Source organism: Salvelinus fontinalis, chromosome 10 (assembly GCF_029448725.1).
Source record: "Salvelinus fontinalis isolate EN_2023a chromosome 10, ASM2944872v1, whole genome shotgun sequence".
NCBI classification, from domain to species: Eukaryota; Metazoa; Chordata; class Actinopteri; order Salmoniformes; family Salmonidae; genus Salvelinus; species Salvelinus fontinalis.
The window spans coordinates 33,723,346-33,749,829 of record NC_074674.1 but is presented as its reverse complement, the minus strand read 5'-3'; the positions used below and the strand labels follow the sequence as shown (position 1 = coordinate 33,749,829).

The 26,484-nt window shown below is 46.5% G+C and overlaps 1 protein-coding gene across 1 annotated transcript in view; it reads right to left on the bottom strand.

The window, feature by feature from the left end:
• Positions 1–25,628, bottom strand: part of LOC129863283 (protein turtle homolog A-like) — a 40,153-nt gene extending 14,525 nt beyond the window's left edge. Inside the window, exons 1-12 of the mRNA XM_055935174.1 lie at positions 25,580–25,628; positions 18,432–18,626; positions 13,172–13,312; positions 8,854–9,002; positions 8,561–8,678; positions 7,734–7,875; positions 7,430–7,575; positions 7,160–7,302; positions 6,841–6,981; positions 6,165–6,281; positions 5,720–5,870; positions 5,407–5,518 (exon numbers count right to left, since the gene is read on the bottom strand). Of these exons, the coding sequence (XP_055791149.1) occupies positions 5,407–5,518; positions 5,720–5,870; positions 6,165–6,281; positions 6,841–6,981; positions 7,160–7,302; positions 7,430–7,575; positions 7,734–7,875; positions 8,561–8,678; positions 8,854–9,002; positions 13,172–13,312; positions 18,432–18,626; positions 25,580–25,628 (1,604 nt within the window). The remainder of the gene's footprint in view (positions 1–5,406; positions 5,519–5,719; positions 5,871–6,164; positions 6,282–6,840; positions 6,982–7,159; positions 7,303–7,429; positions 7,576–7,733; positions 7,876–8,560; positions 8,679–8,853; positions 9,003–13,171; positions 13,313–18,431; positions 18,627–25,579) is intronic.
• Between the last annotated feature and the right edge of the window lie 856 nt (positions 25,629–26,484).

Here is a 26,484-nt window from a genome sequence, read left to right as displayed (position 1 = left end):
TTTATTTGCTAGATATTACTGCACTGTCGGAACTAGATGCACAAGCATTTCACTACAAGCATGTACATAGAACCTATATCTGGATTTGATTAGAGCGTTGATCAAAAATACAAGCCTAATGAACCATACATATAATACCTTTTATGAGACCTATATTAAAGACATTTTATGAGTCCAAGCCCAAATGATTGTGCTGTTTTCCAATAGCCTACAGTACAGTGTATGATATATAGGCTACTGCACATCACGCACAACAGAAAAACATAAAAGCCCATTGATGTAGCTAGCTATATGCTCTCTTGGGTAAATAAATGAAACTAGCTCCAGTAGGCTAATAATAACTGTATTACTGTACTGTATTGTATTATACTGTATTATATAGACTGGAATTACGCACCTTGTTCAACCCATGTTAAAGCTGAGAGAACATGCAATTCTGGTGCAGCACATGCGGCCTACAATGTTACAAGTAGGATATAGTCTAGAGAATTTTATTTTATTTTTTGAATATAATAAGGCCTATTTTTATAATTAGTAGGCTGAAGCATATGTAGGCCTACCTTTCATAAGATCCCGTGAGGCTCAGTTGGTAGAGCATGGTGCTTGCAATGCCAGGGTTGTGGGTTCAATTCCCACGGAGGGCCAGTATGAAAATTTATTGCTTTAGATATGAGCGTTGGCTAAAATGTTATTAATATTTATCTTAATGTCATTTTCCTACCTCCTCTTTAGCTATTGTTCCTTCTTTCCTTCCTCGCTTTCAATGGTTAAATGAAATATATTTTGTTGTCCTTATCGTCATCAATCAAATTAGACTAGAATTAGATGCAGAAGGCTTTCACTTCTCTCCACGGAGATTGAATGGCTTTAGGTTTGAATAAATAACTGCTTTAGCCTAACGCAATCGAGCGTTCGTTCTTCTTTCAAACTACCCTTGAGATCTATTGGCTGCTGTATGTAACATTCAGCAAACTAGAGCCTTTGTCCCTCTTAGAATATTGGTATAAGAAATGCAACAACAACAAAAAAGTCCAGCATGCTGTTCTAGTCTAGCGTTTCCTGCATGGGACTCGAAGAGCTAAGGGATGTTTTTTAAGGAGAGTCCAGCGGAGCACAGGTACGTATTGAGCAAGAGACAGAGGCTATGAGTTAGAAGCTTATTATGTATAACCTATCATTAATTAGTTAAATATAAGGCTAATACTGCATTGCATTTATTACCTGGAAGAGGTAGGCTAGGCCCTATATATACTGTATATACACTGCTCAAAAAAATAAAGGGAACACTTAAACAACACAATGTAACTCCAAGTCAATCACACTTCTATGAAATCAAACTGTCCACTTAGGAAGCAACACTGATTGACAATAAATTTCACATGCTGTTGTGCAAATGGAATAGACAAAAGGTGGAAATTATAGGCAATTAGCAAGACACCCCCAAAAAAGGAGTGATTCTGCAGGTGGTGACCACAGACCACTTCTCAGTTCCTATGCTTCCTGGCTGATGTTTGGTCACTTTTGAATGCTGGCGGTGCTCTCACTCTAGTGGTAGCATGAGACGGAGTCTACAACCCACACAAGTGGCTCAGGTAGTGCAGTTCATCCGGGATGGCACATCAATGCGAGCTGTGGCAAAAAGGTTTGCTGTGTCTGTCAGCGTAGTGTCCAGAGCATGGAGGTGCTACCAGGAGACAGGCCAGTACATCAGGAGACGTGGAGGAGGCCGTAGGAGGGCAACAACCCAGCAGCAAGACCGCTACCTCCGCCTTTGTGCAAGGAGGTGCACTGCCAGAGCCCTGCAAAATGACCTCCAGCAGGCCACAAATGTGCACCAGCCTTACATGGCACCAGCCTTACGCATGGTGTTCCCGGTTCGCCAACACAGCCCAGTGCGGGTTATTCCACCTCCCCGCACTGGACGGGCTACGGGGAGCATGCAACCAGGTAAGGTTGGGCAGGCTCAGTGCTCAAGGGAGCCAGTACGCCTACACGGTCCGGTATTTCCGGCGCTACCTCCTCGCCCCAGCCCAGTACCACCAGTGCCTACACCACGCACCAGGCTTCCAGTGCGTTTTAAGAGCCCTGTTCCTCCTCCACGCACTCTCCCTATGGTGCGTGTCTCCAGCCCAGTGCCTCCAGTTCCGGCACCACGCACTAAGCCATCTGTGCGTCTCCAGAGCCCTGTACGCACTGTTCCTTCTCCCCGCACTCGCCCTGAGGTGCGTGCCCTCAGCCCGGTACCTCCAGTTCCGGTACCACGCACCAGGTCTATAGTGCGCTTCGAGAGGTCAGTGTGCCCTGTCCCTGCTCCCCGCACTAGCCTTGAAGTGCGTGCCGTCATCCCGGTACCTCCAGTTCCGGCACCACGCACCAGGCCTACTGTGCGCCTCAGCAGGGCAGAGTCGGCCGTCTGCCCAACGCCTTCTGCACTGCCTGTCTGCCCAGCTCCGTCTGAGCCATCTGTCTGCCCAGCGCTGTCTGAGCCATCTGTCTGCCCAGCGCCGTCTGAGCCATCTGTCTGCCCAGCGCCGTCTGAGCCATCTGTCTGCCCAGCGCCGTCTGAGCCATCTGTCTGCCCAGCGCCGTCTGAGCCATCTGTCTGCCCAGCGCCTTCTGAGCCATCTGTCTGCCCAGCGCCTTCTGAGCCATCCGTCTGCCACGAGCCATTAGAGCCGCCCGTCTGTCCCGAGCCATTAGAGCCGCCCGTCAGTCAGGAGCCGCTAGAGCTGTCCGTCAGTCAGGAGCTGCCAGAGCCGCCAGCCAGTCAGGAGCTGCCAGAGCCGCCAGCCAGTCAGGAGCTGCCAGAGACGCCAGCCAGTCAGGAGCTGCCAGAGACGCCAGCCAGTCAGGAGTTGCCAGAGACGCCAGCCAGTCAGGAGCTGCCAGAGCTGCCCTCCGGTCATGAGCTGCCCTCCAGTCATGAGCTGCCCTACAGTCATGAGCTGCCCTACAGTCATGAGCTGCCCTACAGTCATGAGCTGCCCTACAGTCATGAGCTGCCACTCAGTCCGGAGCTGCCACCCAGTCCGGACCTGCCAGAGTCCCTCAGCCCGGAGCTGCCACCCAGTCCCTCAGCCCGGACCTGCCAGAGTCCCTCAGCCCGGACCTGCCAGAGTCCCTCAGCCCGGACCTGCCAGAGTCCCTCAGCCCGGACCTGCCAGAGTCCCTCAGCCCGGACCGGTGCTGCCCCTTATCCCGGTGCTGCCCCTTCATTTAGGTGGTTTTAGTTGGAGGGTGGTCATTGGGAGGGGGATACAGAAGTGGGGAGTGACTATGGTGGTGTGGGGACAGCGTCCAGAGCCTGAGCCACCACCGTGGTCAGATGCCCACCCAGACCCTCCCCTGGACTTTGTGCTGGTGCGCCCGGCGTTCGCACCTTGAGGGGGGGGTTCTGTCACGTTCCTGACCTGTTTTCTGTTGTTTTGTATGTGTGTGATAGTCAGGGCGTGAGTTTTGGGTGGGCAGTCTATGTTTTCTGTTTCTATTTTGGTTTTGGGTTGCCTGGTATGGCTCTTAATTAGAGGCAGGTGTTTTGCGTTTTCCTCTAATTGAGAGTCATATTAAGGTAGGGTGTTCTCACTGTTTGTTTGTGGGTGATTGTCACTGTGTCTGTGTTTGTTGCACCACACGGTACTGTCTCGTCTCGTTCGTTCGGTCGTTCCTGTTTATGTTTTCCTCGTTTCATGTAAGTTCATAGTTTAGGTCTGTCTAGTTCGTTTTGTTGTTTTGTAAAATTATTCAAGTGTTCTTCGTGTGTTTAGTTTCGTCTTGTTAAATAAAGTTCATTATGTATTCACAACCCGCTGCATCTTGGTCAACTCACTCACCGAAAGAGAGCCGTTACAGTAGGGGTGGTATACAGATCATAGCCCTATTTGGTAAAAGTCCAAGTCCATATTATGACAAGAACAGCTCAAATAAGCAAAGAGAAATTACATTTAGACATTGCATATAATTGAACAGTTCCATTTCACATCATGCTGTTGATATAAATAATTTATTATAATTTACCGGTTTCTCTTAGTTATTAATCACGGGAAAAGGGAGTGGTTTTGGGTGGTAAATCTCAGTAACCGGGTTCCTGCCATTCAGCCCTAGTGTGTGTGTATGTGTGTGTGTGTGCAAATTCTATGCACTATAACAGATGAAGAGACTGCACAATGCATTCTATGCTCCATGTGACAGATCTAAATGACAACATAGATATTCTATAATATAATCGTTTTCACGAGATGAGGCAGGGTTTGTAAAAAAAACTGCTTGAAAAAGGACAGTTGAACAGCATCCTTTTCCCAGTGATTTCTCTTTCAAATGTTCCTCTATCTGGCATCGGTAATTACTGTTTGTGGATTTCTGTGTTCTGTACCCATCTATGTCAATACAATATGTCTGCTTCCCTGTTTGTGATTGTTCACCCCTGCTGCTGATGATGAGCTGTCCTCCACTGACGTTCAATACAGTATATTAATATGTTGCTGCTATGGTTACACAGAGGGAGACAGAACAGAGACTAGAAGAGTAGACGACTCACCAGACAGAGAAGAGAGGGAGACAGAACAGAGACTAGAAGAGTAGACGACTCACCAGACAGAGAAGAGAGGGAGACAGAACAGAGACTAGAAGAGTAGACGACTCACCAGACAGAGAAGAGAGGGAGACAGAACAGATACTAGAATAGTAGACGACTCACCAGACAGAGAAGAGAGGGAGACAGAACAGAGACTAGAAGAGTAGAAGAGTAGACGACTCACCAGACAGAGAAGAGAGGGAGACAGAACAGAGACTAGAAGAGTAGACGACTCACCAGACAGAGAAGAGAGGGAGACGGAACAGAGACTAGAAGAGTAGACGACTCACCAGACAGAGAAGAGAGGGAGACAGAACAGAGACTAGAAGAGTAGACGACCCACCAGACAGAGAAGAGAGGGAGACGGAACAGAGACTAGAAGAGTAGACAACTCACCAGACAGAGAAGAGAGGGAGACAGAACAGAGACTAGAAGAGTAGAAGAGTAGATGACTCACCAGACAGAGAAGAGAGGGAGACAGAAAAGAGACTAGAAGAGTAGACGACTCACCAGACAGAGAAGAGAGGGAGACAGAACAGAGACTAGAAGAGTAGACGACTCACCAGACAGAGAAGAGAGGGAGACAGAACAGAGACTAGAAGAGTAGACGACTCACCAGACAGAGAAGAGAGGGAGACAGAACAGAGACTAGAAGAGTAGACGACTCACCAGACAGAGAAGAGAGGGAGACAGAACAGAGACTAGAAGAGTAGACGACTCACCAGACAGAGAAGAGAGGGAGACAGAACAGAGACTAGAAGACTAGAAGAGTAGACGACCCACCAGACAGAGAAGAGAGGGAGACGGAACAGAGACTAGAAGAGTAGACGACTCACCAGACAGTGAATTTCTGGGGGTATCCCCCATCAAAGCCTGGTTCCCAGGACACATTGGCCTGCTTGACCCCTGGAAACACAGACACCAGGGTGGCAGCATGGGGACTGGTGCCTGACACACAGAGAGAGAAGGAGAAGAAAGAGAGAGGGAGTGAGAAGGAAGAAGAGGGAGAATAGAAAATGAAATAAGAGTTGCATCCTTATTCAACACGGATTCGTAATACACTGGTGAGGTTCCATAATGTCATGAATACATATTAGATACATTAATAAAGATGACTTAGATGTCTGTCAGTCTGTCTGTCCCACTCACCCAGCGCTGAGATGAGAGTGCTGGATTTGACAGTGCCCACGCGGTTGGTAACACTGCACTCCCACACCCCCTGGTGGTCTTTACTGAGAGGAAGCAGCAGCAGGGAGCCATTGGCTGCTACAGAGTACTGAGAGAGTGTGGCAGGTGCAACCTACAGACAGGGACGACAGAGAGGAGACCGGACACACAAGCTGGGCTGATTGCTGAACTGCAGTCAGTGAAGAGTTTGTTTGTCCCTGTTTGTCGAGAAAGGTGTGTGCGAGTGTGAGCCTGTATATGTTTTTTCTTGCATGTGTGTGTTAAATAATAGCTATTTCTGCTCCAGGGCATGTCCACAGTTCCTACTATCTTATTCACATGTTGCCAGGCCTGTGTACGTGCTTGTTGACTCAAGTAGTCAGAGGAGTACAGTACTTTGCTGTGGAGCGTATTGAAATGCACTCACCTTGCTCCAGGTTACAGTAGGGGCTGGCTCTCCAGTGGTCTGGCAGGGGATAACAAGTGTCCTACCCACCTTCTCTCGATACTCCTTTCGGGGAGACACGTTGAGTGACGGGGGGTCCTGCGGGTCGGAACAAAACAACCAGCCATGTCATTTAGACAAGGACTTTATCACAATTAGAGAAAGCGAGTGAAACAGTAGATTACCTTTAGTTTAGCCAAGATTAACCTCATCTTCACCTATTTACAACCTATTCACAAAAGGATTAGCGCCACAATTAACCTTGCCATACAGGAGCTATTGTAATCATGCCACATTGAACTCACTTCATGTCACAGACTGACAAGTAGAAGAGAGAAAAAAGAGAATCTAAATATATTTTCTAAAAGTCCTTACTTGTCTCAGATATGAGCTCCCTCTTTGGACTGAAAGAGACAGATAATTAGGTAGCACTTTATTTTAAAGTGCTGTCTTCACATTTTTTACTTGCAATTTATTTACTTGCAATTTACAAGGAAACAAAGTGGTGAAAATGGGGAATTCTAGTTCATTTTCTAAGAAACAAAGCAATATTTATAAAGTTATTATTGTGTAATTACCATTTTACCAGGTCATTTGGAGGATAAATAAAGGGTCATTTGTCTAATAAAGTGCTAGAAAATAGTGTGTGCACCCTGACCTGTAGGATGACTGTCGTGGGCCCTGATTGGCCCATGGTCCCGAAGCTGTTGTAGGGGGTGCACTTGTACACCCCTGTTGCATCATCATTGACAGTTGCCATGAACACCGAGCCTTCAGACGTCAGCGTCCATCCTGGGTACTGATTGGATAAAACAGTGAGAGGTCAGAGAACTTCTCAACAGTTTTTCAATTCAACTTAATGTTCATATATCTCTCTTGAATGGGAACATATTCTCTTCTGAGCACTAGGCCTACATGGCAGATTGATTCCTTGTGGAAATGGAAGATATGAGTAGATATAAGGTTGATCTCTCTACCATGGCCAGATCCAGTGGCTGTCCATCCTTGGTCCAATCAACACGGAGCAGGAGGGGCTGGGCTCTCACAGGGCAGGAGACCAGACCCCCCAGGCCTGTGGGGAGATACGTCTGCTGAGGCATCAGGAGAGCCTGGGCAGGGTCTGCGAGGAAGAAAGGAAACAAATGAAATGATGGATGGATGGATTGATAGATGGATAGGAAGGATTTGTAAATTACGTGGGGGGCACACAAGATTAGAGATGAAGACATCAGCACATAGACACTTACGTCTCACAGTGAGACTGGCGGAAGCAGTAGGCGGAGTTAACAGCCCATTGATGGGCATGCAGGTATAGTTCCCAGAATCGTCTGGGGTGATGCGGGTGATGAGGAGGGTGCCGTCCACCATAATCTTCACCCGGGACTTTAGAGGCCTAACAACAAAGCAAAACTTAAACATTCAGACACACAACCCATGAAGGACATTCAAATAAAGCAAACGCCACATTAGAAACATCATAACAAACACTAAATCCCATGTAAACACACAAATCCAATATGAATAAACCGTGACAAAATACACCAAACTTACTCTATGTGATGGACGTTCTCTCCCTGCCTCTGCCACACATAGGTCATGTTGGGGGGATCAGCCACGGCCTGGCACCGCAGCAAGGCATTCTGGGTCATGTTGAGGGCCGTGTTATTCAGGGGGATAACAATAACTGGAGGACCTGTTTGAGACGAAATAAAGAGATAAGGGATTTCTTTCCTTGATCAAACTTAGCAGGACATCGCAGATTAGCAAGATATCTCAAATCCAATCAGTTATCTGGTGTGAGCAACACTGCCACACAGCATGACACAGCAACATTTTTCATGTTGGGAGATTATGGCTGATTGAGATAAATGTTTAGAGGATTTGCTTGAAGGTCTGTTTTACGGGCTTACATAAGGCTTCGAAAAACTTACTACAGCCAGAAATCAAAGCCTTACTATAATACAAACAGGTGTCAATGCCAAAGCTAAACGGCATATCCTGGTCATATTGACGTCATTGGGCATAAACATAGCATGACTTAAAATAAATGGAGCATATTGTATTACATAAGTGAGATTCATGAGGAAAAACATCCACAGAAAGAACACAACATAAATCCTCAGATTCACCTGTAATGCAAGAACTCCCATTCACCACTAGATGACGATAATGCCTCACTACACTCAACAGAGGATTTGGGTAATACTAGACAAAGTGATGGGAGATTATATGGCTCACTGTGTACCAGTGGGGATTCCAGTGACTAAGATTGGGAGAAAATAAGGACAGAGTATGCTGCTAGATTTTTCTATTCTCCTAGTATGACCCAGGGGGAAACTGTAGACAGGAAACTCATAAACAAACAGACAGTGACTGACCTTTCACCTTCAGCTTTGTAACATGAGTCACATTGCCCTCTGTGTTGGTGGCAAGACATTCATACCGTCCTCCGGCCTCCGTGCTCACTGCTCTGAGAGACAACTTCCCACTCAGCAGCTGAGATACAGAGAGAGAGACAGAGAGCGAGAGCGAGAGAGCAATGAATTTCCCTGCAGGGACAATAAAGTTTGCATTGAGAGCGAGAGAGATTGCAATGTGGGATTGTAGTGGTGAAATTAACTTTTTATATATTTATTTGTTTAGCCATGAAGACTGAACCATGACTCCTCACCTCAAATTTGTCTCCTCCAATCAGAGTACCATCTTTAGCCCAGGTTATAGTGGGTGGTGGGTTGCCACGAGCAACACAAGCTAGAGAGAGAGAATTCCCCACTAGAGCCTCCAGGACAGGGGGAGGGTTCTTGGTGAAAATAGGAGGAGCTACAGAAAAACAACAAAGACAGCCAAGACAACAACGTCAATCCCTTTCCAGAGAGAGCGCTAAACAGTTTGAAAAGCTGAAGGTCTCATAAACAACAAAGCTGAATCAGCAGGTTTGACCCTGTTTAAAGTCAAATGGGCTAAAGGCTATTGAACTGGGGTACGCAAACATCACTTAGAGGCCGATCATGTAATGTACAGTCCTCCAGTGAATGAGTAAAGCTCTCCCTGACACTGTGCGCCTGCCAAGGAGTCTTAAACCTCATCAGACAATGGCCTTAGATGTGAACCTGCAGGTCTTTGACGGGACACCACAGGCCATGTGCCTGGCTAATCTGCCCTGATGCCTCTGCTCCTCTCTCCTGCTACTCTCCTCTCCTGCTCCTCTCCTCTCCTGCTCCTCTCCCCTCCTCTCCTGCTCCTCTCCTCTCCCCTCCTCTCCTCTCTCCTCCTCTCTCCTCTCCTGCTCCTCTCTCCTCTCCTGCTCCTCTCTCCTCTCCTCTCCTCTCCACCTCCTCTCTCCTCTCCTCTCCCACAAAATGGGACAAACACCAAATTGAGACAAAAATATCCTCTGTGTACAATGTAAAACACCAAATAATGCACGCAGAGCAGAATTAGGCCGATACCCGCTAATTATCAAAATCCAGAAAAGAGATGTTAAATTCTACAACCACCTAAAAGTAAGCGATTCCCAAACCTTCCATAACAAAGCCATCACCTACAGAGAGATGAACCTGGAGAAGATTCCCCTATGCAAGCTGGTCCTGGGGCTCTGTTCACAAACACAAACAAACCCCACAGAGCCCCAGGACAGCTACACAATTAGACCCAACCAAATCATGAGAAAACAAAAAGAGAATTACTTGACACAATGGAAGAAATGTACAAAAAACAGAACAAACTAGAATGCTATTTGTCCCTAAACAGAGAGTGCACAGTGGCAGAATACCTGACCACTGTGACTGACCCAAACTTAAGGAAAGCATTGACTATCAACAGACTCAGTGAGCATAACCTTGCCACTGAGAAAGACCGCTGTAGGCAGACCTGGCTCTCAAGAGAAGACAGGCTATGTGCACACTGCCCACAAAATGAGGTGGAAACTGAGCTGCACTTCCTAACCTCCTGCCCAATGTATGACCATATTAGAGACACATATTTCCCTCAGATTACACAGATCCACAAAGAATTTGAAACCAAAAATCAAATTAAATTTTATTTGTCACATACACATGGTTAGCAGATGTTAATGCGAGTGTAGCGAAATGCTTATGCTTCTAGTTCCGACAATGCAGTAATAACCAACAATTAATCTAACCTAACAATTCCACAACTACTACCTTATACACACAAGTGTTAAGAGATAAATAATATGTACATAAGGATATATGAATGAGTGATGGTACAGAACGGCATAGGCAAGATGCAGTAGATGGTATAGTGTACAGTCTATACATATACATATGAGATGAGTAATGTAGGGTATGTAAACATAAGTGGCATAGTTTAAAGTGGCTAGTGATACATGTATTACATAAAGATGGCAAGATGCAGTAGATGATATAGAGTACAGTATATAAATATACATATGAGATGAGTAATGTAGGGTATGTAAACATTATATTAAGCGGCATTGTTTAGTGGCCAGTGATACATTTTTACATAATTTCCATCAATTCCCATTATTAAAGTGGCTGGAGTTGAGTCAGTATGTTGGCAGCGGCCACTAAATGTTAGTGGTGGCTGTTTAACAGTCTGATGGCCTTGAGATAGAAGCTGTTTTTCAGTCTCACGGTCCCCGCTTTGATGCACCTGTACTGACCTCGCCTTTTGGATGATAGCGGGGTGAACAGGCAGTGGCTCGGGTGGTTGTTGTCCTTGACGATTTTTATGGCCTTCCTGTGACATCGGGTGGTGTAGGTGTCCTGGAGGGCAGGTAGTTTGCCCCCGGTGATGTGTTGTGCAGATCTCACTACCCTCTGGAGAGCCTTACGGTTGTGGGCGGAGCAGTTGCCGTACCAGGCGGTGATACAGCCCGACAGGATGCTCTCGATTGTGCATCTGTAAAAGTTTGTGAGTGCTTTGGTGACAAGCCAAATTTCTTCAGCCTCCTGAGGTTGAAGAGGCGCTGCTGCGCCTTCTTCACAATGCTGTCTGTGTGGGTATACCAATTCAGTTTGTCCGTGATGTGTACACCGAGGAACTTAAAACTTTCCACCTTCTCCACTACTGTCCCGTCGATGTGGATAGGGGGGTGCTCCCTCTGCTGTTTCCTGAAGTCCACAATCATCTCCTTTGTTTTGTTGACGTTGAGTGTGAGGTTATTTTCCTGACACCACACTCCGAGTGCCCTCACCTCCTCCATGTAGGCCGTCTCGTCGTTGTTGGTAATCAAGCCTACCACTGTAGTGCCGTCCGCAAACTTGATGATTGAGTTGGAGGCGTTTCAAAGACAATTTGAAACCAAACCTGATTTTGATAAACTCCCATATCTACTGCGTAAAATACCACAGTGTGCCATCACAGCAGCAAGATGTGGGACCTGTTGCCACAAGAAAAGGGCAACCAGTGAAGAACAAACACCATTTGAAATACAACCCATATTTATGTTTATTTATTTTCCCTTTTGTACTTTAATCACTTGCACATCGTTACAACACCGTATATATATGGTGTATACATATATATATATATATATATATATATATATACATAATATGACATTTGTAATGTCTTTATTCTTTTGGAACTTCTGTGTGTAATGTTTACTGTTAATTTTTATTGTTTATTTCACTTTTGTAAATTATCTACTTCACTTGCTTTGGCAATGTTAACATATTTTCCCATGCCAATGAAGCCCCTTGAATTGAATTGAGAGAGACAGACAGACAGAAAGACAGACAGAGAGAGAGACAGAGAGATAGAATGGGTGTATGTGTAGAGAGAGAGGTCAGAGAGAGAGGGGGTGTGTGTAGAGAGAGAGGTCAGAGAGAGATAGAGGGTGTGTGTGTGTAGAAAGAGAGGTCAGAGAGAGATAGAGGGTGTGTGTGTGTAGAGAGAGAGGTCAGAGAGAGATAGAGGAGTGTGTGTAGAGAGAGAGAGAGGGAACAGAGAGAGATGGAGGGGGGGTGTAGAGAGAGAGAGAACAGAGAAAGATAGAGTGTGTGTGTGTAGAGAGAGAGAGAACAGAGAGAGATTGAGGGTGTTTGTAGAGAAAGAGGTCAGAGAGAGATAGAGGGGGTGTGTGTAGAGAGAGCGAGGGAATAGAGAGAGATTGAGGGTGTGTGTAGAGAGAGAGAGAGAGGTCAGAGAGAGATAGAGGGAGTGTGTGTAGAGAGAGAGAGGTCAGAGAGAGATAGAGGGAGTGTGTGTAGAGGGAGAGAGAGGTCAGAGAGAGATAGAGGGAGTGTGTGTAGAGAGAGAGAGAGAACAGAGAGAGATAGAGGGGGTGTGTGTAGAGAGAGAGAGGTCAGAGAGAGATAGAGGGAGTGGTGTAGAGGGAGAGAGAGGTCAGAGAGAGATAGAGGGAGTGTGTGTGTAGGATAGGAAGGATGAGGATAATAGGGCTCCATGGCGGTCAAACCATTCCCATCACCAGCCCCTCCCCATCACCAGCCCCTCCTCTCACCAGCCCCTCTTCTCACCAGCCCCTCCCCATCACCAGCCCCTCCCCATCACCAGCCCCTCCTCTCACCAGCCCCTCCCCATAATCAGCCCCTCCTCTCACCAGCCCCTCCTCTCACCAGCCCCTCCCCAACCACCAGCCCCTCCTCTCACCAGCCCCTCCCCATTTCCAGCCCCTCCCCATCACCTCCCCATCATCAGCTCCTCCTCTCACCAGCCCCTCCCCATCATCAGCCCCTCCTCTCACCAGCCCCTCCCCATCCCCAGCCCCTCTCACCAGCCCCTCCCCATCACCAGCCCCTCCTCTCACCAGCCCCTCCTCTCACCAGCCCCTCCTCTCACCAGCCCCTCCCCAACCACCAGCCCCTCCTCTCACCAGACACTCCCCATCACCAGCCCCTCCCCATCACCAGCCCCTCCCCAACCACCAGCCCCTCCTCTCACCAGCCCCTCCCATCACCAGCCCCTCCTCTCACCAGCCCCTCCCCATCACCAGCCCCTCCTCTCACCAGCCCCTCCCCATCACCAGCCCCTCCTCTCACCAGTTACAGACAGTAGTGTCCAGGTTCCATTGTGGGTCTCGTCTGTGGTTTGGTCCAAAATGAGACACTCGTACAGGCCCTGGTCCTCCATGAGGAGCCCCTTCACTCTCAGAACAGTGTTCCTGACCAGAGACACACGGCCTGGGGACACATAGGATGACACAGGGTTTGACGACATGAGACAGGTTACAAAACAATCAGACAACTGGAGTTTTAGGGGTTTTCAATTCAAAGAACGTGTGCTTTACAATTGATAGGAATTTTCTTCAATGGTACTTAAATGTCCAATAGATAAAGCCTTCACGATGTTGTGAGCTTTAAAATTTGATCTCCTGGTTGCCAGGTGACTGCACCCTGGATCAATGGTGTTTGCTGACTCACCCCTCCCTCCCTACACCTTCCCTGTGGCTTTTCTCTCTCTCTCTCATCTCTCCAGTTATCTCTCAGCTTGTCATTTCTTTTGCTATTCTATAAAGCCATTTTCACAATAAATAACTGAAACACTGCAGTTTATCAGCGTGATTAGCCTCTCCTTTACAGACAGTGAAGCATTTACGAAACAAATAAAACATTTACTACGAATAATAACACTTATAACACACGCCAAACACCTGCCTCTAATTGAGAGCCATACCAGGCAACCCTTAAACCAACATAGAAACAGACAACATAGAATGCCCACCCAAACTCACGTCCTGACCAACTAACACATACAACAAACTAACAGAAACAGGTCAGGAACGTGACATAACCCCCCCCCCCCCCTTAAGGTGCGAACTCCGGGCGCACCAGCACAAAGTTTAGGGGAGGGTCTGGGTGGGCATCTGACCACGGTGGTGGCTCAGGCTCAGGCTCAGGACGAGGTCCCCACCCCACCATAGTCAATCCCAGTTTGCTAATCCCCCTCAGAATGACCACCCCTCTATTCCACCCACCTAATATAGGCAACACAAAATAAAGGGACAGCTCCGGGACAAGGTAGCTCAGGACATAGAGGTAGGTGAGAATAGAGAGGTAGATAGAGAGGTATCTCAGGATAGAGAGGTAGCTCAGGATAGAGGGGCAACTCCGGACTGAAGGGCAGCTCCGGACAGAGAGACAGCTCTGGACTGAGGGGCAGTTCTGGATACATGGCAGCTCTGGACGCTCATGACTAGCTGACGGCTCTGGACGCTCATGGCTGGCTGACGGCTCTGGACGCTCATGGCTGGCTGACGGCTCTGGACGCTCATGGCTGGCTGACGGCTCTGGACGCTCATGGCTGGCTGACGGCTCTCGACGCTCATGGCTGGCTGACGGCTGGGGAGACGGATGGCTCAGATGGCGCTGCGGAGACGGATGGCTCAGACTGATCCTGTCTGGTGGAAGGCTTTGGCTGCTCCTGTCTGGTGGAAGGCTCTAGCGGCTCCTGTCTGGCGGAAGGCTCTAGCGGCTCCTGTCTGGCGGAAGGCTCTAGCGGCTCCAGTCTGGCGGAAGGCTCTGTAGGCTCATGGCAGACGGGCGGCTTTGCATGCTCATGGCAGACGGGCGGCTTTGAAGGCTCAATACAGACGAGCAGTTCATGCAGCGCTTGGCAGACGGACAGTTCAGGCGCCGTTGGGCAGACGGCAGACTCTGGCCGGCTGAGACGCACTGTAGGCCTGGTGCGTGGTGCCGGAACTGGAGGCACCAGACTGGAGACACGCACTTCAAGCCTAGTGCGGGGAGCAGGGACAGGGCACACTGGACTCTCAAAGCATACTATTTGCCTGGTGCGTGGTACCGGCACTGGTGGCACCGGGCTGAGTGCACGCACATCAGGACGAGTACGGGGAGAAGGAACAGTGTGTACAGGGCTCTGGAGACGCACAGGTGGCTTAGTGCGTGGTGCCGGAACTGGAGGCACTGGGCTGGAGACACGCACCATAGGGAGAGTGCGTGGAGGAGGAACAGGGCTCTGGAAACGCACTGGAAGCCTGGTGCGTGGTGTAGGCACTGGTGGTACTGGGCTGGGGCGGGGAGGTAGTGCCGGAAATACCGGACCGTGCAAGCGTACTGGCTCCCTTGAGCACTGAGCCTGCCCAACCTTACCTGGTTGAATGCTCCCCGTCGCCCGCCCAGTGCAGGGAGGTGGAATAACCCGCACCGGGCTATGTAGGCGAACCGGGGACACCATGCGTAAAGCTGGTGCCATGTAAGCCGGCCCAAGGAGACGTACTGGTGGCCAGATATGTAGAGCCGGCTTCATGGCACTTGGCTCAATGCTCAATCTAGCCCTACCAGTGCGGGGAGGTGGAATAACCCGCACTGGGCTATGCACACGTACAGGAGACACCGTGCGCTCTACTGCGTAACACGGTGTCTGCCCGTACTCCCGCTCTCCACGGTTAGCCTGGGAAGTGGGCGCAGGTCTCCTACCTGCCCTTGGCCCACTACCTCTTATCACCCCCCCCCCCAAGAAATGTTTGGGTAGTACTCACGGGCTTTCGGGCTTCCGTGCTAGACGCGTCCCCTCATAACGCCGGTTCCCTTCTCCGGTTCCCTCTGCTCTCCTCAGTGCCTCCAGCTGTTCCCATGGGAGGCGATCCCTTCCAGCCAGGATCTCCTCCCATGTGTAGCAACCTTTACCGTCCAAAACATCCTCCCATGTCCATTCCTCCTTCTTGCACTGTCCCTTCCTCCCGTTACACCGCTGCTTGGTTCTGGTTATTTGGTGGGTGGTTCTGTAACGGTGTTCCTCCTCCTCTTCAACCGAAGAGGAGGAGTAGTGATTCGACCAAGGCGCAGCGGGTTGTGAATACATAATGATTTATTTACAAGACGAACTAAACACACGAAGAACACTTGATATATTACAAAACAACAAAACGATGTAGACAGACCTGGACGATGAACTTACATAAAACACGAAGAAATCACGAACAGGAAAAATGACTACACAAAATGACGAACGCACAAAACAGTCCCGTATGGTGTAACATAGACACAGACACAGGAGACAACCACCCACAACGAACACTGTGAAACAACCTACCTAAATATGACTCTCGATTAGAGGAAACGCCAAACACCTGCCTCTAATTGAGAGCCATACCAGGCAACCCTTAAACCAACATAGAAACAGAAAACATAGAATGCCCACCCAAACTCAAAAGTCCTGACCAACTAACACATACAACAAACTAACAGAAATAGGTCAGGAACGTGACAACAAATCAATACTTGGGAGTCAAATATCAATATAAAGGTATCGTCTAAAAATAATATTGCAATATGTAACTGTATCGATTTCCCCCCATCACTACTTAATACCAGCATAGTAATGTTGAATTCATGAAGCATGTAGCATGTTTAACATATGATTAAATATAGGTTGAGCTAACAGGTGAGTAACATACAGTAGTTTACGGAGCTAAAGTGTTTGATATGACAGGTGGACATTGAGTCTAACTGACACAACCCTGAGAGTCAAGCTGAGGGGCTGTCTAGAAAAATACACATGAGAAGAGACATGCCTGAGGAAGGGAACTCAACACCTCATCTACCCCCCACAAAACCTCCCCTTCCCAAGCTACACCTGTCCTTCCCATCAGTCACCAGTTAGCTGTGAGAAAGGTGGACTCAGACCAGATAATGCCTCTTTTTCAACCTTTTGTTGCTCTGAACATGAGCTTTTAAAACGATCTGTTTGGTACTGGAGAAGGTTGTTAATACTGGTCATTTTAGACTCTTATTTGTTTCCATGGCTTCAGAGGGTTTTTTCACCTGACAGAATCAGGTGATGCTGTTTAGAAAATAGGTAGAATACTATTGTCCTTCCTCCACTATTTTCAAAACGTATGTTTTTGTCCCTGTCCTTGTCCGCATATAGTCTGTGTCCTTGTGAAGCTACAATTTAGTGCAAAACTGCAATCAGCCATAAATGGCATCACTGAACAAATGGAGGTTCTTCTTCAAGGATAGAGAAAAAAGGCTAGTGTCTTTTATTGACATGAGGTGAATCCTCACTCCCTCTGCCATGGTCAGATGAACACTCTAAGAAAAAAAGGTGCCATCTAGAACCTAAAAGGCTTCTTCGGCTGTCCCCATAGACGATCCCATTTTGGTTCAAGGTGGAACTCCTTCAGTTCCAGGTAGAATCCTTTTGGGAACCATGTAGAACCCTTTCCACCGAGGGTTCTACATGGAACCCAAAATAGTTCTACATAGAACCCAAAAGGGTTATCCTACAGGAACAGCCGAAGAACCCCTTTGGAACCCTTTTTTCTAAGTGTAGGATCTTAATTTGAGCCAGTTCGCTGCAGCAACAGGAAATGTGAAATGTTATGTGGATTATAATTAAAGTACATTTTTGTAGGGGTTGCTACATTTTCTGTAAGGGAAAATCAAGTCTGAAATTTCTAAGTGGAAATTCCAAACTTCAGAAGCCTTTAAAAACCTCAAATACACCACAAGTTTTAAATTTCCTGGAAAGTTCTCCTGCAACAGGGTGATCAATTTAAGATCATATATCTGTACGTACCTACTCATTATGGCTTGTCATCACAGGCTGCTGACTGACTTTATTACCATGTACATTTCTGTATCGTTATCGTATTTTCGTGTTTGGTATCAGTGTGTCATCTGGATACCTAACACTCTGATAGGAATTGACTGAGCAGGTGTATAGTGGGCTTTCTAGAACCTTGCCAAAACACAAACATGAACGCATCTGCACCCGTGCACAAATTCCAATGATCAGAGAGGTCGACAGGTCAAATCTCACTCCCACCAGGCCTTTGGAACACAGGACGATCCTAACTAAAGGAAGATGAAAAACACGCAGACTTGCTCTCCCTCTGTCCACGTCAAGCCTTTTGTCTGAGACTTTCAAGGACAGAAGCAGTCCCAAAAGTAATTTTTTCTCTATTGAAGATCCCTTTTCCCCACAGACCCTATGGCAGAATGGGGACAATAGACATGATGCAATCTGAGAGACACAACTAACACAAAACCCCCAGCTCCAACAAAGCATCCTGATGATAGATGGAAAGACCAATGGGGTGTGGTGCAGTTAGGAGGACTGAAGCTGTTTTGAACTAACATTACTGTTAAGGTAGGATATAGGTAGAATGAAGTCTGGATATACTTTGAATGTAGGAAAGGGGGCATGAGAGTGTAAATGGACAAGGCCTCTAGAAGTGGCTGTGCTGAGACAGTCCTGATATTAGGCTGAAATTAAAGACTCTTAAGGTAAGATTAGATCCCAGTTGAGCTGCTGATAGGATGAAGACAGACTTACCCTCGTAGTTGGGATGCACCCGAGGAGCATACACTCCAAACTTGATCAGGACTGGGATCTCGACGCCCTGGCGCACCCATTCCACAACGTGCAGGGACACAGACGCACCCGTGTCAGTGGGTGGCAGTCTACACTCAATCTCCACCACACCCCCTTCCTTGGCATGCACATCCGGCTTCTGACCATGGCTGACACCTAGGAAGGCCAACACAATGTGTTGTTATAACCTGAGTGTTATAACCTTAGCTATGATGTGGGCGTTCCCCAAGGGTCAATACTGGGGCCCCTCCTGTTCAGCCTGTACATTAATGATCTGCCTTCTGTCTGTACTGGGTCTGAAGTTCAAATGTATGCAGATGATACAGTGATATATGTGCATGCAAAGAGCAAACAACAAGCTGCACAAGAACTCACTACTGTAATGGTCCAGGTTACAAAGTGGCTCAGTGACTCGTGTTTGCATCTCAATGTGAAAAAAACTGTTTGCATGTTCTTCACAAAGAGGGCAACATATGCTACTGAGCCAGATGTCTATGTGTCAGGGGAGAAGCTCCAGGTGGTATCTGATTTTAAGTACCTTGGCATCATACTTGAATCCAACCTCTCTTTTAAAAAGCATGTGAAAAGGTCATTCAGATAACCAAATTCAACCTAGCTAATTTCCGATTTATACGAAATTGTTTGACTACAGAGGTAGCAGAACTGTACTTCAAATCTATGATACTCCCCACTTAACATACTGCTTGACTAGTTGGGCCCAAGCTTGCTGTACAACATTAAAACCTATTCAGTCTGTCTACAAACAGGCTCTCAAAGTGCTTGATAGGAAGCCCAATAGCCATCATCACTGTTACATCCTCAGAAAGCATGAGCTCCTGAGTTGGGGAAATCTTGTGCAATACACCGACGCATGTCTTGTATTCAAGATCCTAAATGGCCTGGCTCCCCCTCCACTCAGTATTTTTGTTAAACAGAAAACCCAAACATATGGCAGCAGATCCACAAGGTCTGCCATGTGAGGTGACTCTATAGTTCCCTTAAGGAAAAGCACCTTTAGAAAATCCGCTTTCTCTGTGAGAGCTTCCCATGTCTGGAATACACTGCCATCAGACACACATAACTGCACCACATATCACACTTTCACAAAATGCATGAAGACATGGCTAAAGGTCAATCAGATTTGTGAACATAATCCCTAGCTGTGTATTGCCGCTTTTCATGTTGTCTGTTGTCTGTAACTTGTGAGGTGTGGAAACACTTTGTTGCTTTTATGAATTTTGTCTTGCTGCTTTTTGTTCTATGTTGCTCTGTCTGTATGCTACATCTTGCTTGTCCTATGTTGCTCTGTCTGTTTGCTATGTCTTGCTTGTTCTATGTTGCTCTGTCTGTTTGCTATGTCTTGCTTGTCCTATGTTGCTCTGTGTGTGCTCACTGCTCAATGATTGTCTATATTATAATTGTTTTTAATAACCTGCCCAAGGACTGCGGTTGAAAATTAGCCGGCTGGCTAAAACCAGCACTTTTACTGAAACGTTGATTAATGTGCACTGTCCCTGTAAAAATAAAACAAACTCAATAAACTCAACTCAATGACAGATAGTTCATTACAGAGGGAATGCATAAGTAGTACTCACACAGCAGGCAGAGTGCAGTCACCATGGTGACATCCACGAAATAGCACCTCTTTGGTCCCATAGCTGCCAGTCACACAGCCTCCAGCATCATTTACCTGTTGGCAAAAAGACACACTTGTCACGTATTGAATCTTCCAACCTGTCACCTGTCGCCATACCAACAGGCACGCGAGAGAGAGAGAGAGAGAGAGAGAGAGAGAGAGAGAGAGAGAGAGCTGACAGTTGTGTCTAGCTTATAGACACATGGGAGATGTGTTTACATTTACAAAGTAGCTCTCTGAAGATTGGAATTCACCCCATATCATCAATGGATCAAATGGATATCCAACAAGCAACCCTGTCAAACGCCTCCCAGCCCGAAACGGTTCTCATAACATGGATGCCCATTAAATCATTGGAGAGTCAGATGTGCAGAGCACCTGACCGGCTGGAGTAAGAATCAGTGTTGTTTACTCAGAGAGCCCAGGGAACTCGTTAGCTGGGTCTGGCAGGGACTGCAGTCACCAGTCAAGGAGATAAGCTGGGTGGCAGGAGACACATACAGCAGCCAGAAGCATTGTACTGCATGTGGTGCATCAGTCATTGGTGTCATAAAGCTTGCAATACTCCTAGAAGGTTAAAGAAGATATTGAGCATGTTTTCATGATCCACTATGTGTCAAAACCATGATGAAGGTTTCCAGTTAGAGGGGGAAAAAAATCAATGTCTCAGAAAGTCAGAGCTTACCCCTACTATTATAATCTATACATTAGTCCTGAATGCCATCCATGGAGCTAGAGATACTTTGATTGATTTTCTGGAGTCCCCCACACGTACGATGTTCTCCAGAGCCGCATGAGACTGGGCAAGCTCATGTGAGGGAGTGATTTAACAGAGGGTGGGCTAATAGTCCACTCAGCTCTCCATCCACACACCCAGAGTTCCCAACACGCTTTACCACACACCCCTAATGGCAGATTATTACGCTAAGTTAATTACAGCCACTGCTAGACCGCAAGAGCTATTTTTAGAGGGCGGGAGCAGCACCGCTCACCAAATCCCATTGGCACATGTCACACATACAAACAAGTCCAACAAGGATCCCACCAAATCCCACGTATACAGCAACATATCCACATACAAACAAATCCACCAAGAGATGCAATCAAGCTGAACAGGATTTCATACCAATTAAAATGCATTTCAAATTGAAATAAAAAATATTGAATGCATATGAAAATACATTTTTAAAAAGTATTATTAACTGATAAGAATTGGTAAGTATAGCAAGTCATATTCTATAGGTCTTCGTGGTCGTTACAAGAGAGAGTGAGAGAGAAAAAGGTCAAGAGTGACCGCTCCCTGAATGGCCTACTGAATACGAGCAGCAGCAAGACTCACTCGGGTAACACAATTGGCAAATAGGTGATAGGCTACGTGTCTGGTGATGCTCATCATAAAACTCTATGGCAGTCTTCTGCACAAAGTCAAGACGATAAACAGAATGCGATAGACTGTCTTGTAAGTTGAGCAACATAACCAGTAAGTCTCTAGTACTACGGTAATAATCGTTTTGAGTGTGTTCGTCTGTTGTTACTCTATTTCAATTGCATTACTAATCGATTGCCTTGACCATGAGTCAGACAGCAGCAAGCAAAGATACATGTAAAACAGTGTTGTTTGCTGCTTCTTATCTTTCCTCCCAAACAGAAAGTGGGTGAGGTACGACTGAGGATGAAAGGCTTGGCTAGTCAGTCAGAAGGGTTTGGTGTGTCAGAGGAAGGCCCAAAAAATTGTCATAGACTCCAGCCACCCTAGTCATAGACTGTTCTCTCTGCTACCTCACGGCAAGCGGTACAGGAGCGCCAAGTGTAGGTCCAAGAGGCTTCTAAACAGCTTCTACCCCAAGCAATAAGACTCCTGAACATCTAGTCAAATGGCTACCCAGACTATTTGCAGTGCCCCCCCCCCCCTCTTTACACCACTGCTACTCTCTGTTGTCATCTATGCAAAGTCACTTTAATAACTCTACCTACATGTACATACTACCTCAAATAACCAGTGCACATTGACTCTGTATTGTTTTGAAACTGCATTCTCGGTTAGGGGCTCGTAAGTATTCAGTGCGTGTGACTAATAAAATTTGATTTGTACACACAGGGCTGACTGTTTCTAGAGGAGAGAGAGAGAGAGAGAGAGAGAGAGAGAGAGAGAGAGAGAGAGAGAGAGAGAGAGAGAGAGAGAGAGAGAGAGAGAGAGAGAGAGAGAGAGAGAGAGAGAGAGAGAGAGAGAGAGAGAGAAACACAAACATGCTCATTATCGGTATCGGTCTCCCTCACTACACTTCCTGCCACCAGCTAAGCAGCGTTGCCTTACAAACACACTGACGACGTTAACAACACAAAGCTCCTGCAATATGTGTACAGCAAAAATAACAGACCATAACCAATGGGAAATGCCTGTCTTTGATTTCTCACCAGACAGGAGAACAGGGACGACAGGGACAGGGTTACTGGTGAAATACTACTACATTTAATCAGGTGAATGGGCAGCGATTGATTTGTAGCCGCCAGAGAATACTAACCCATTTACCTAGCTGTATAACCCATCCATAACCCCGCCTGGATACTGACTAGGGAGGGAGCTCTGGACACTCTTACAACAGACGCTCTCTAACCAGATGTGCACTTAAGTGGGAAATATTCCAACTCATCCATTGCCACTATCCAGGTTGATCGTGCCAGCCGTGGTTTGGGGACAGAGCAGAGGGGATGAGGACTAGTTATTCCTCGTGAAGAACAGAACAAAGCACTCACATCCCCCTGTCGGGGTCTATCCATAACTAATGAGGCCTCTCATTCTCAACAGCACATGTGGAGAGGATAATACCAAATGTGGTGAGGTGATATAAGCCCCAAGGTACATGGGTATCTTCTGAGTAATAATGAAATAATAAGGGGGTAGTTTTCCATGAACATTGAAATCATCTGAGAAACAATGACATTCTCACACATCAGTTTGGAGGAGAGTTAGATAGATCTCTTGCCACTGGACTGGAATTCCATCATGGCCAATGCAGATCACATTTATAGCCTATTTTGACCCCTTTTAACTCAGTACTGATCACAGTCTCAATATACAAGGCATCAAAAGGTATGATTGGTATGGTTTGTTAAATCTACAGTGAACTGCCATCACCCCCACAACCCTTATTCACAGCAATGTTAGCACCAATTTTACAATAGGCTATATTATAAAATAACTTTGGGGGGGGGAATGTTGCACTTAGATTACTAATATAGGTCCATGTTATATCCTAAGGTGAGAGTAAAGTCCTCACCACGCATGACTCCAGTGATGCAGGACTTTAAATTTGAGCATAAATAATTAATGAGGCTTGCATGGTTGTCAACTGCAAACACTGGACCGGAATCTGATCAACCCACAGGTCTCTTACACAAATATAGCAGGACCCTGTTTGTCATGTCTGACACATCTGAGCATGTGCAATTGGCAATTTCAAATGTCTGTCTAAAAAAAAAGTTCCTCAAAAGGAAGAGGCTTTGAAAATGATTTGAGACTGGCAAAGACACACATTTCAGTCCTTCAACAGGTTAAAGTCTAGACGTTTCGATTACTAAATAGCAATGCCCAAACAAAACAGATAAACGGCCTCTTAAAGTTGTCAAGGGAAAAAACAAGTTTGGTTTAATACAATGAACACAATTTACCTGCGTTATACACTTTTACAAGTAAAGGCAGGTTGTGTTTCCATTTAGTGCGTCAGTCTGAAGTCTTCTTTCAGTAATTCCTTTAGTCTTCAACGTGTACAAGTGGCAAGTGTTTAATTGTTTTATTCTCAGGTGCCAAATATGTTGTTTCAAGTTTCAACTGATTTGCTGATCCTTGCTGAAACATCGAATGGTATCCGCAAATAAATTATGGTGGATTCTGCGCTGAATTCTTTAACAAATAATGGATAGACCCGTTGTATCTCCGAAAATTTTCCTCACCCGCTGTAAAATTCAACAGGTAGGCATATGCGAAGATTCAAGATACTTCCACGGTTAGAAAGTCCCCTAAAATGCAGAGAATAACCTTCCAGACACATTTGATTTTGATGCTCCGTGGCAAAGGTTTCTACACTCTCACCTCTTCCGTTTCATTGAGCAGTTTAACCAATCAGCTCTTCTCTCTCTCTCTCTCTCTCTCTCTCTCTCTCTCTCTCTCTCTCTCTCTCTCTTTCTCTTTTTCTCTCTCTCTCTGTCTCTCTCTCTCTCTCTCTCTCTCTCTCTCTCTCTCTCTCTCTCTTTCTCTCTCTCGCTGTCTCTCTCTCTCTCTCTCTCTCTCTCTCTCTCTCTCTCTCTCTCTCTCTCTCTCTCTCTCTCTCTCTCTCTCTCTCTCTCTTTCTCTCTTTCTCTCTCTTTCTCTCTCTCTCTTTCTCTCTCTCGCTGTCTCTCTCTCTCTCTCAATTCAATGTAAGGGCTTTACTGACATGGGAAACATATGTTTACATTGCCAAAGCAACTGAAATAGATAATTAACAAAAGCTAAATAAACAATAAAAAATGAACAGTAAACATTACACTCACAAAAATTCAAAAATAATAAATGAATCAATGAATTCATAAAGCCCTTCTTTCATCAGCTGATTTCACAAAGTGCTGTACAGAAACCCAGCTTAAAACCCCAAACAACAAGCAATGCAGGTGTAGAAGCACAGTGGCTAGGAAAAACTCCCTAGAATGGCCGGAATCTAGGAAGAAACCTAGAGAGGCACCAGGCTACTAGGGTTGGCCAGTCCTCTTCTGGCTGTGCCGGGTGGAGATTATAACAGAACATAGCCAAGACGTTCAAATGTTCATAGATGACCAGCAGGGTCAAATAATAATAATCACAGTGATTGTAGAGGGTGCAACAGGTCAGCACCTCAGGAGCAAATGTCAGTTGACTTTTCATAGCCGATCATTCAGAGTATCTCTACCGCTCCTGCTGTCTCTAGAAGGTTGAAAACAGCAGGTCTGGGACAAGGTAGCATGTCCGGTGAACAGGTCACAGTTCCATAGCCGCAGGCAGAACAGTTGGGGCTCAGGTCCTCCGAGAGAAAGAGAAAGAAAACAGAAAAAGAGAGAGAGAGAGAGAGAGAGAGAGAGAGAGAGAGAGAGAGAGAGAGAGAGAGAGAGAGAGAGAGAGAGAGAGAAGGAAAAAAAGAGAGAGAATTAGAGAGAGCATACTTAAATTCACACAGGACACTGGATAACACAGGAGAAATACTCCAGATGTAACAGACTGTCCCTAGCCCCCCGACACAAACTATTGCAGCATAAATACTGAAGGCTGAGACAGGAGGGTTCGGGAGACACTGTGGCCGCGTCTGACGATACCCCCGGACAGGGCCAAACCCCACCCACTTTGCCAAGGCACAGCCCCCACACCACACCACAAGAGGAATATCTTCAACCACCAATTTACTATCCTGAGACATGGCCGAGTATAGCCCACGAAGATCACAAAGATCTTCCCCACGGCACGAACCCAAGGAGGGGGGCGCCAACCCGAACAGAAATATCACGTAGGTGATCATGTCGGCCCCTGTAATAGGGTTTGAGGCAGAGAATCACAGTGGAGAGAGGGGATCCGGCCAGGCAGAGACAGCATGGGCGGTTCGTTGCTCCAGTACTTTTCCGTTCACCTTCACACTCCTGGCCCAGACTACACTCAATCATAGGACCTACTGAAGAGATGAGTCTTCAATAAAGACTTAAAGGTTGAGACTGAGTCTGCGTCTCTCACATGGATAGGCAGACCATTCCATAAAAATGGAGCTCAATAGGAGAAAGCCCTGCCTCCAGCTGTTTGCTTAGAAATTTTAGGGACAGTAAGGAGGCCTGCGGCGTGGGACCGTAGCGTACGTGTAGGTATGTTCGGCAGGACCAAATCAGAAAGATAGGTAGGAGCAAGCCCATGTAATGCTTTGTAGGTTAACAGTAAAACCTTGAAATCAGCCCTAGCCTTAACAGGAAGCCAGTGTAGAGAAATGCTAGCACTGGAATAATATGATAAAAGAATTTGGTTCTAGTCAAGATTCTAGCAGCCGTGTTTAGGACTAACTGAAGTTTATTTAGTGCTTTATCTAGGTAGCCGGAAAATAGGGCATTGCAGTAGTCTATCCCTAGAAGTGACAAAAGCATGGATACATTGTTCTGTATCATTTTTGGAGTAGAAAGTTTCTGATTTTTGCAAAGTTATGTAAGTGGAAAAAAGCTGTCCTTGAAACACTCTTGATATGTTCGTCAAAAGAGAGATCAGGGTCCAGAGTAACGCAGAGGTCCTTCACAGTTTTATTTGAGACGACTATACAACCATCAAGATTAATTGTCAGATTCAACAGAAGATTTCTCTGTTTCTTGGGACCTAGAACTAGCATCTCTGTTTTGTCC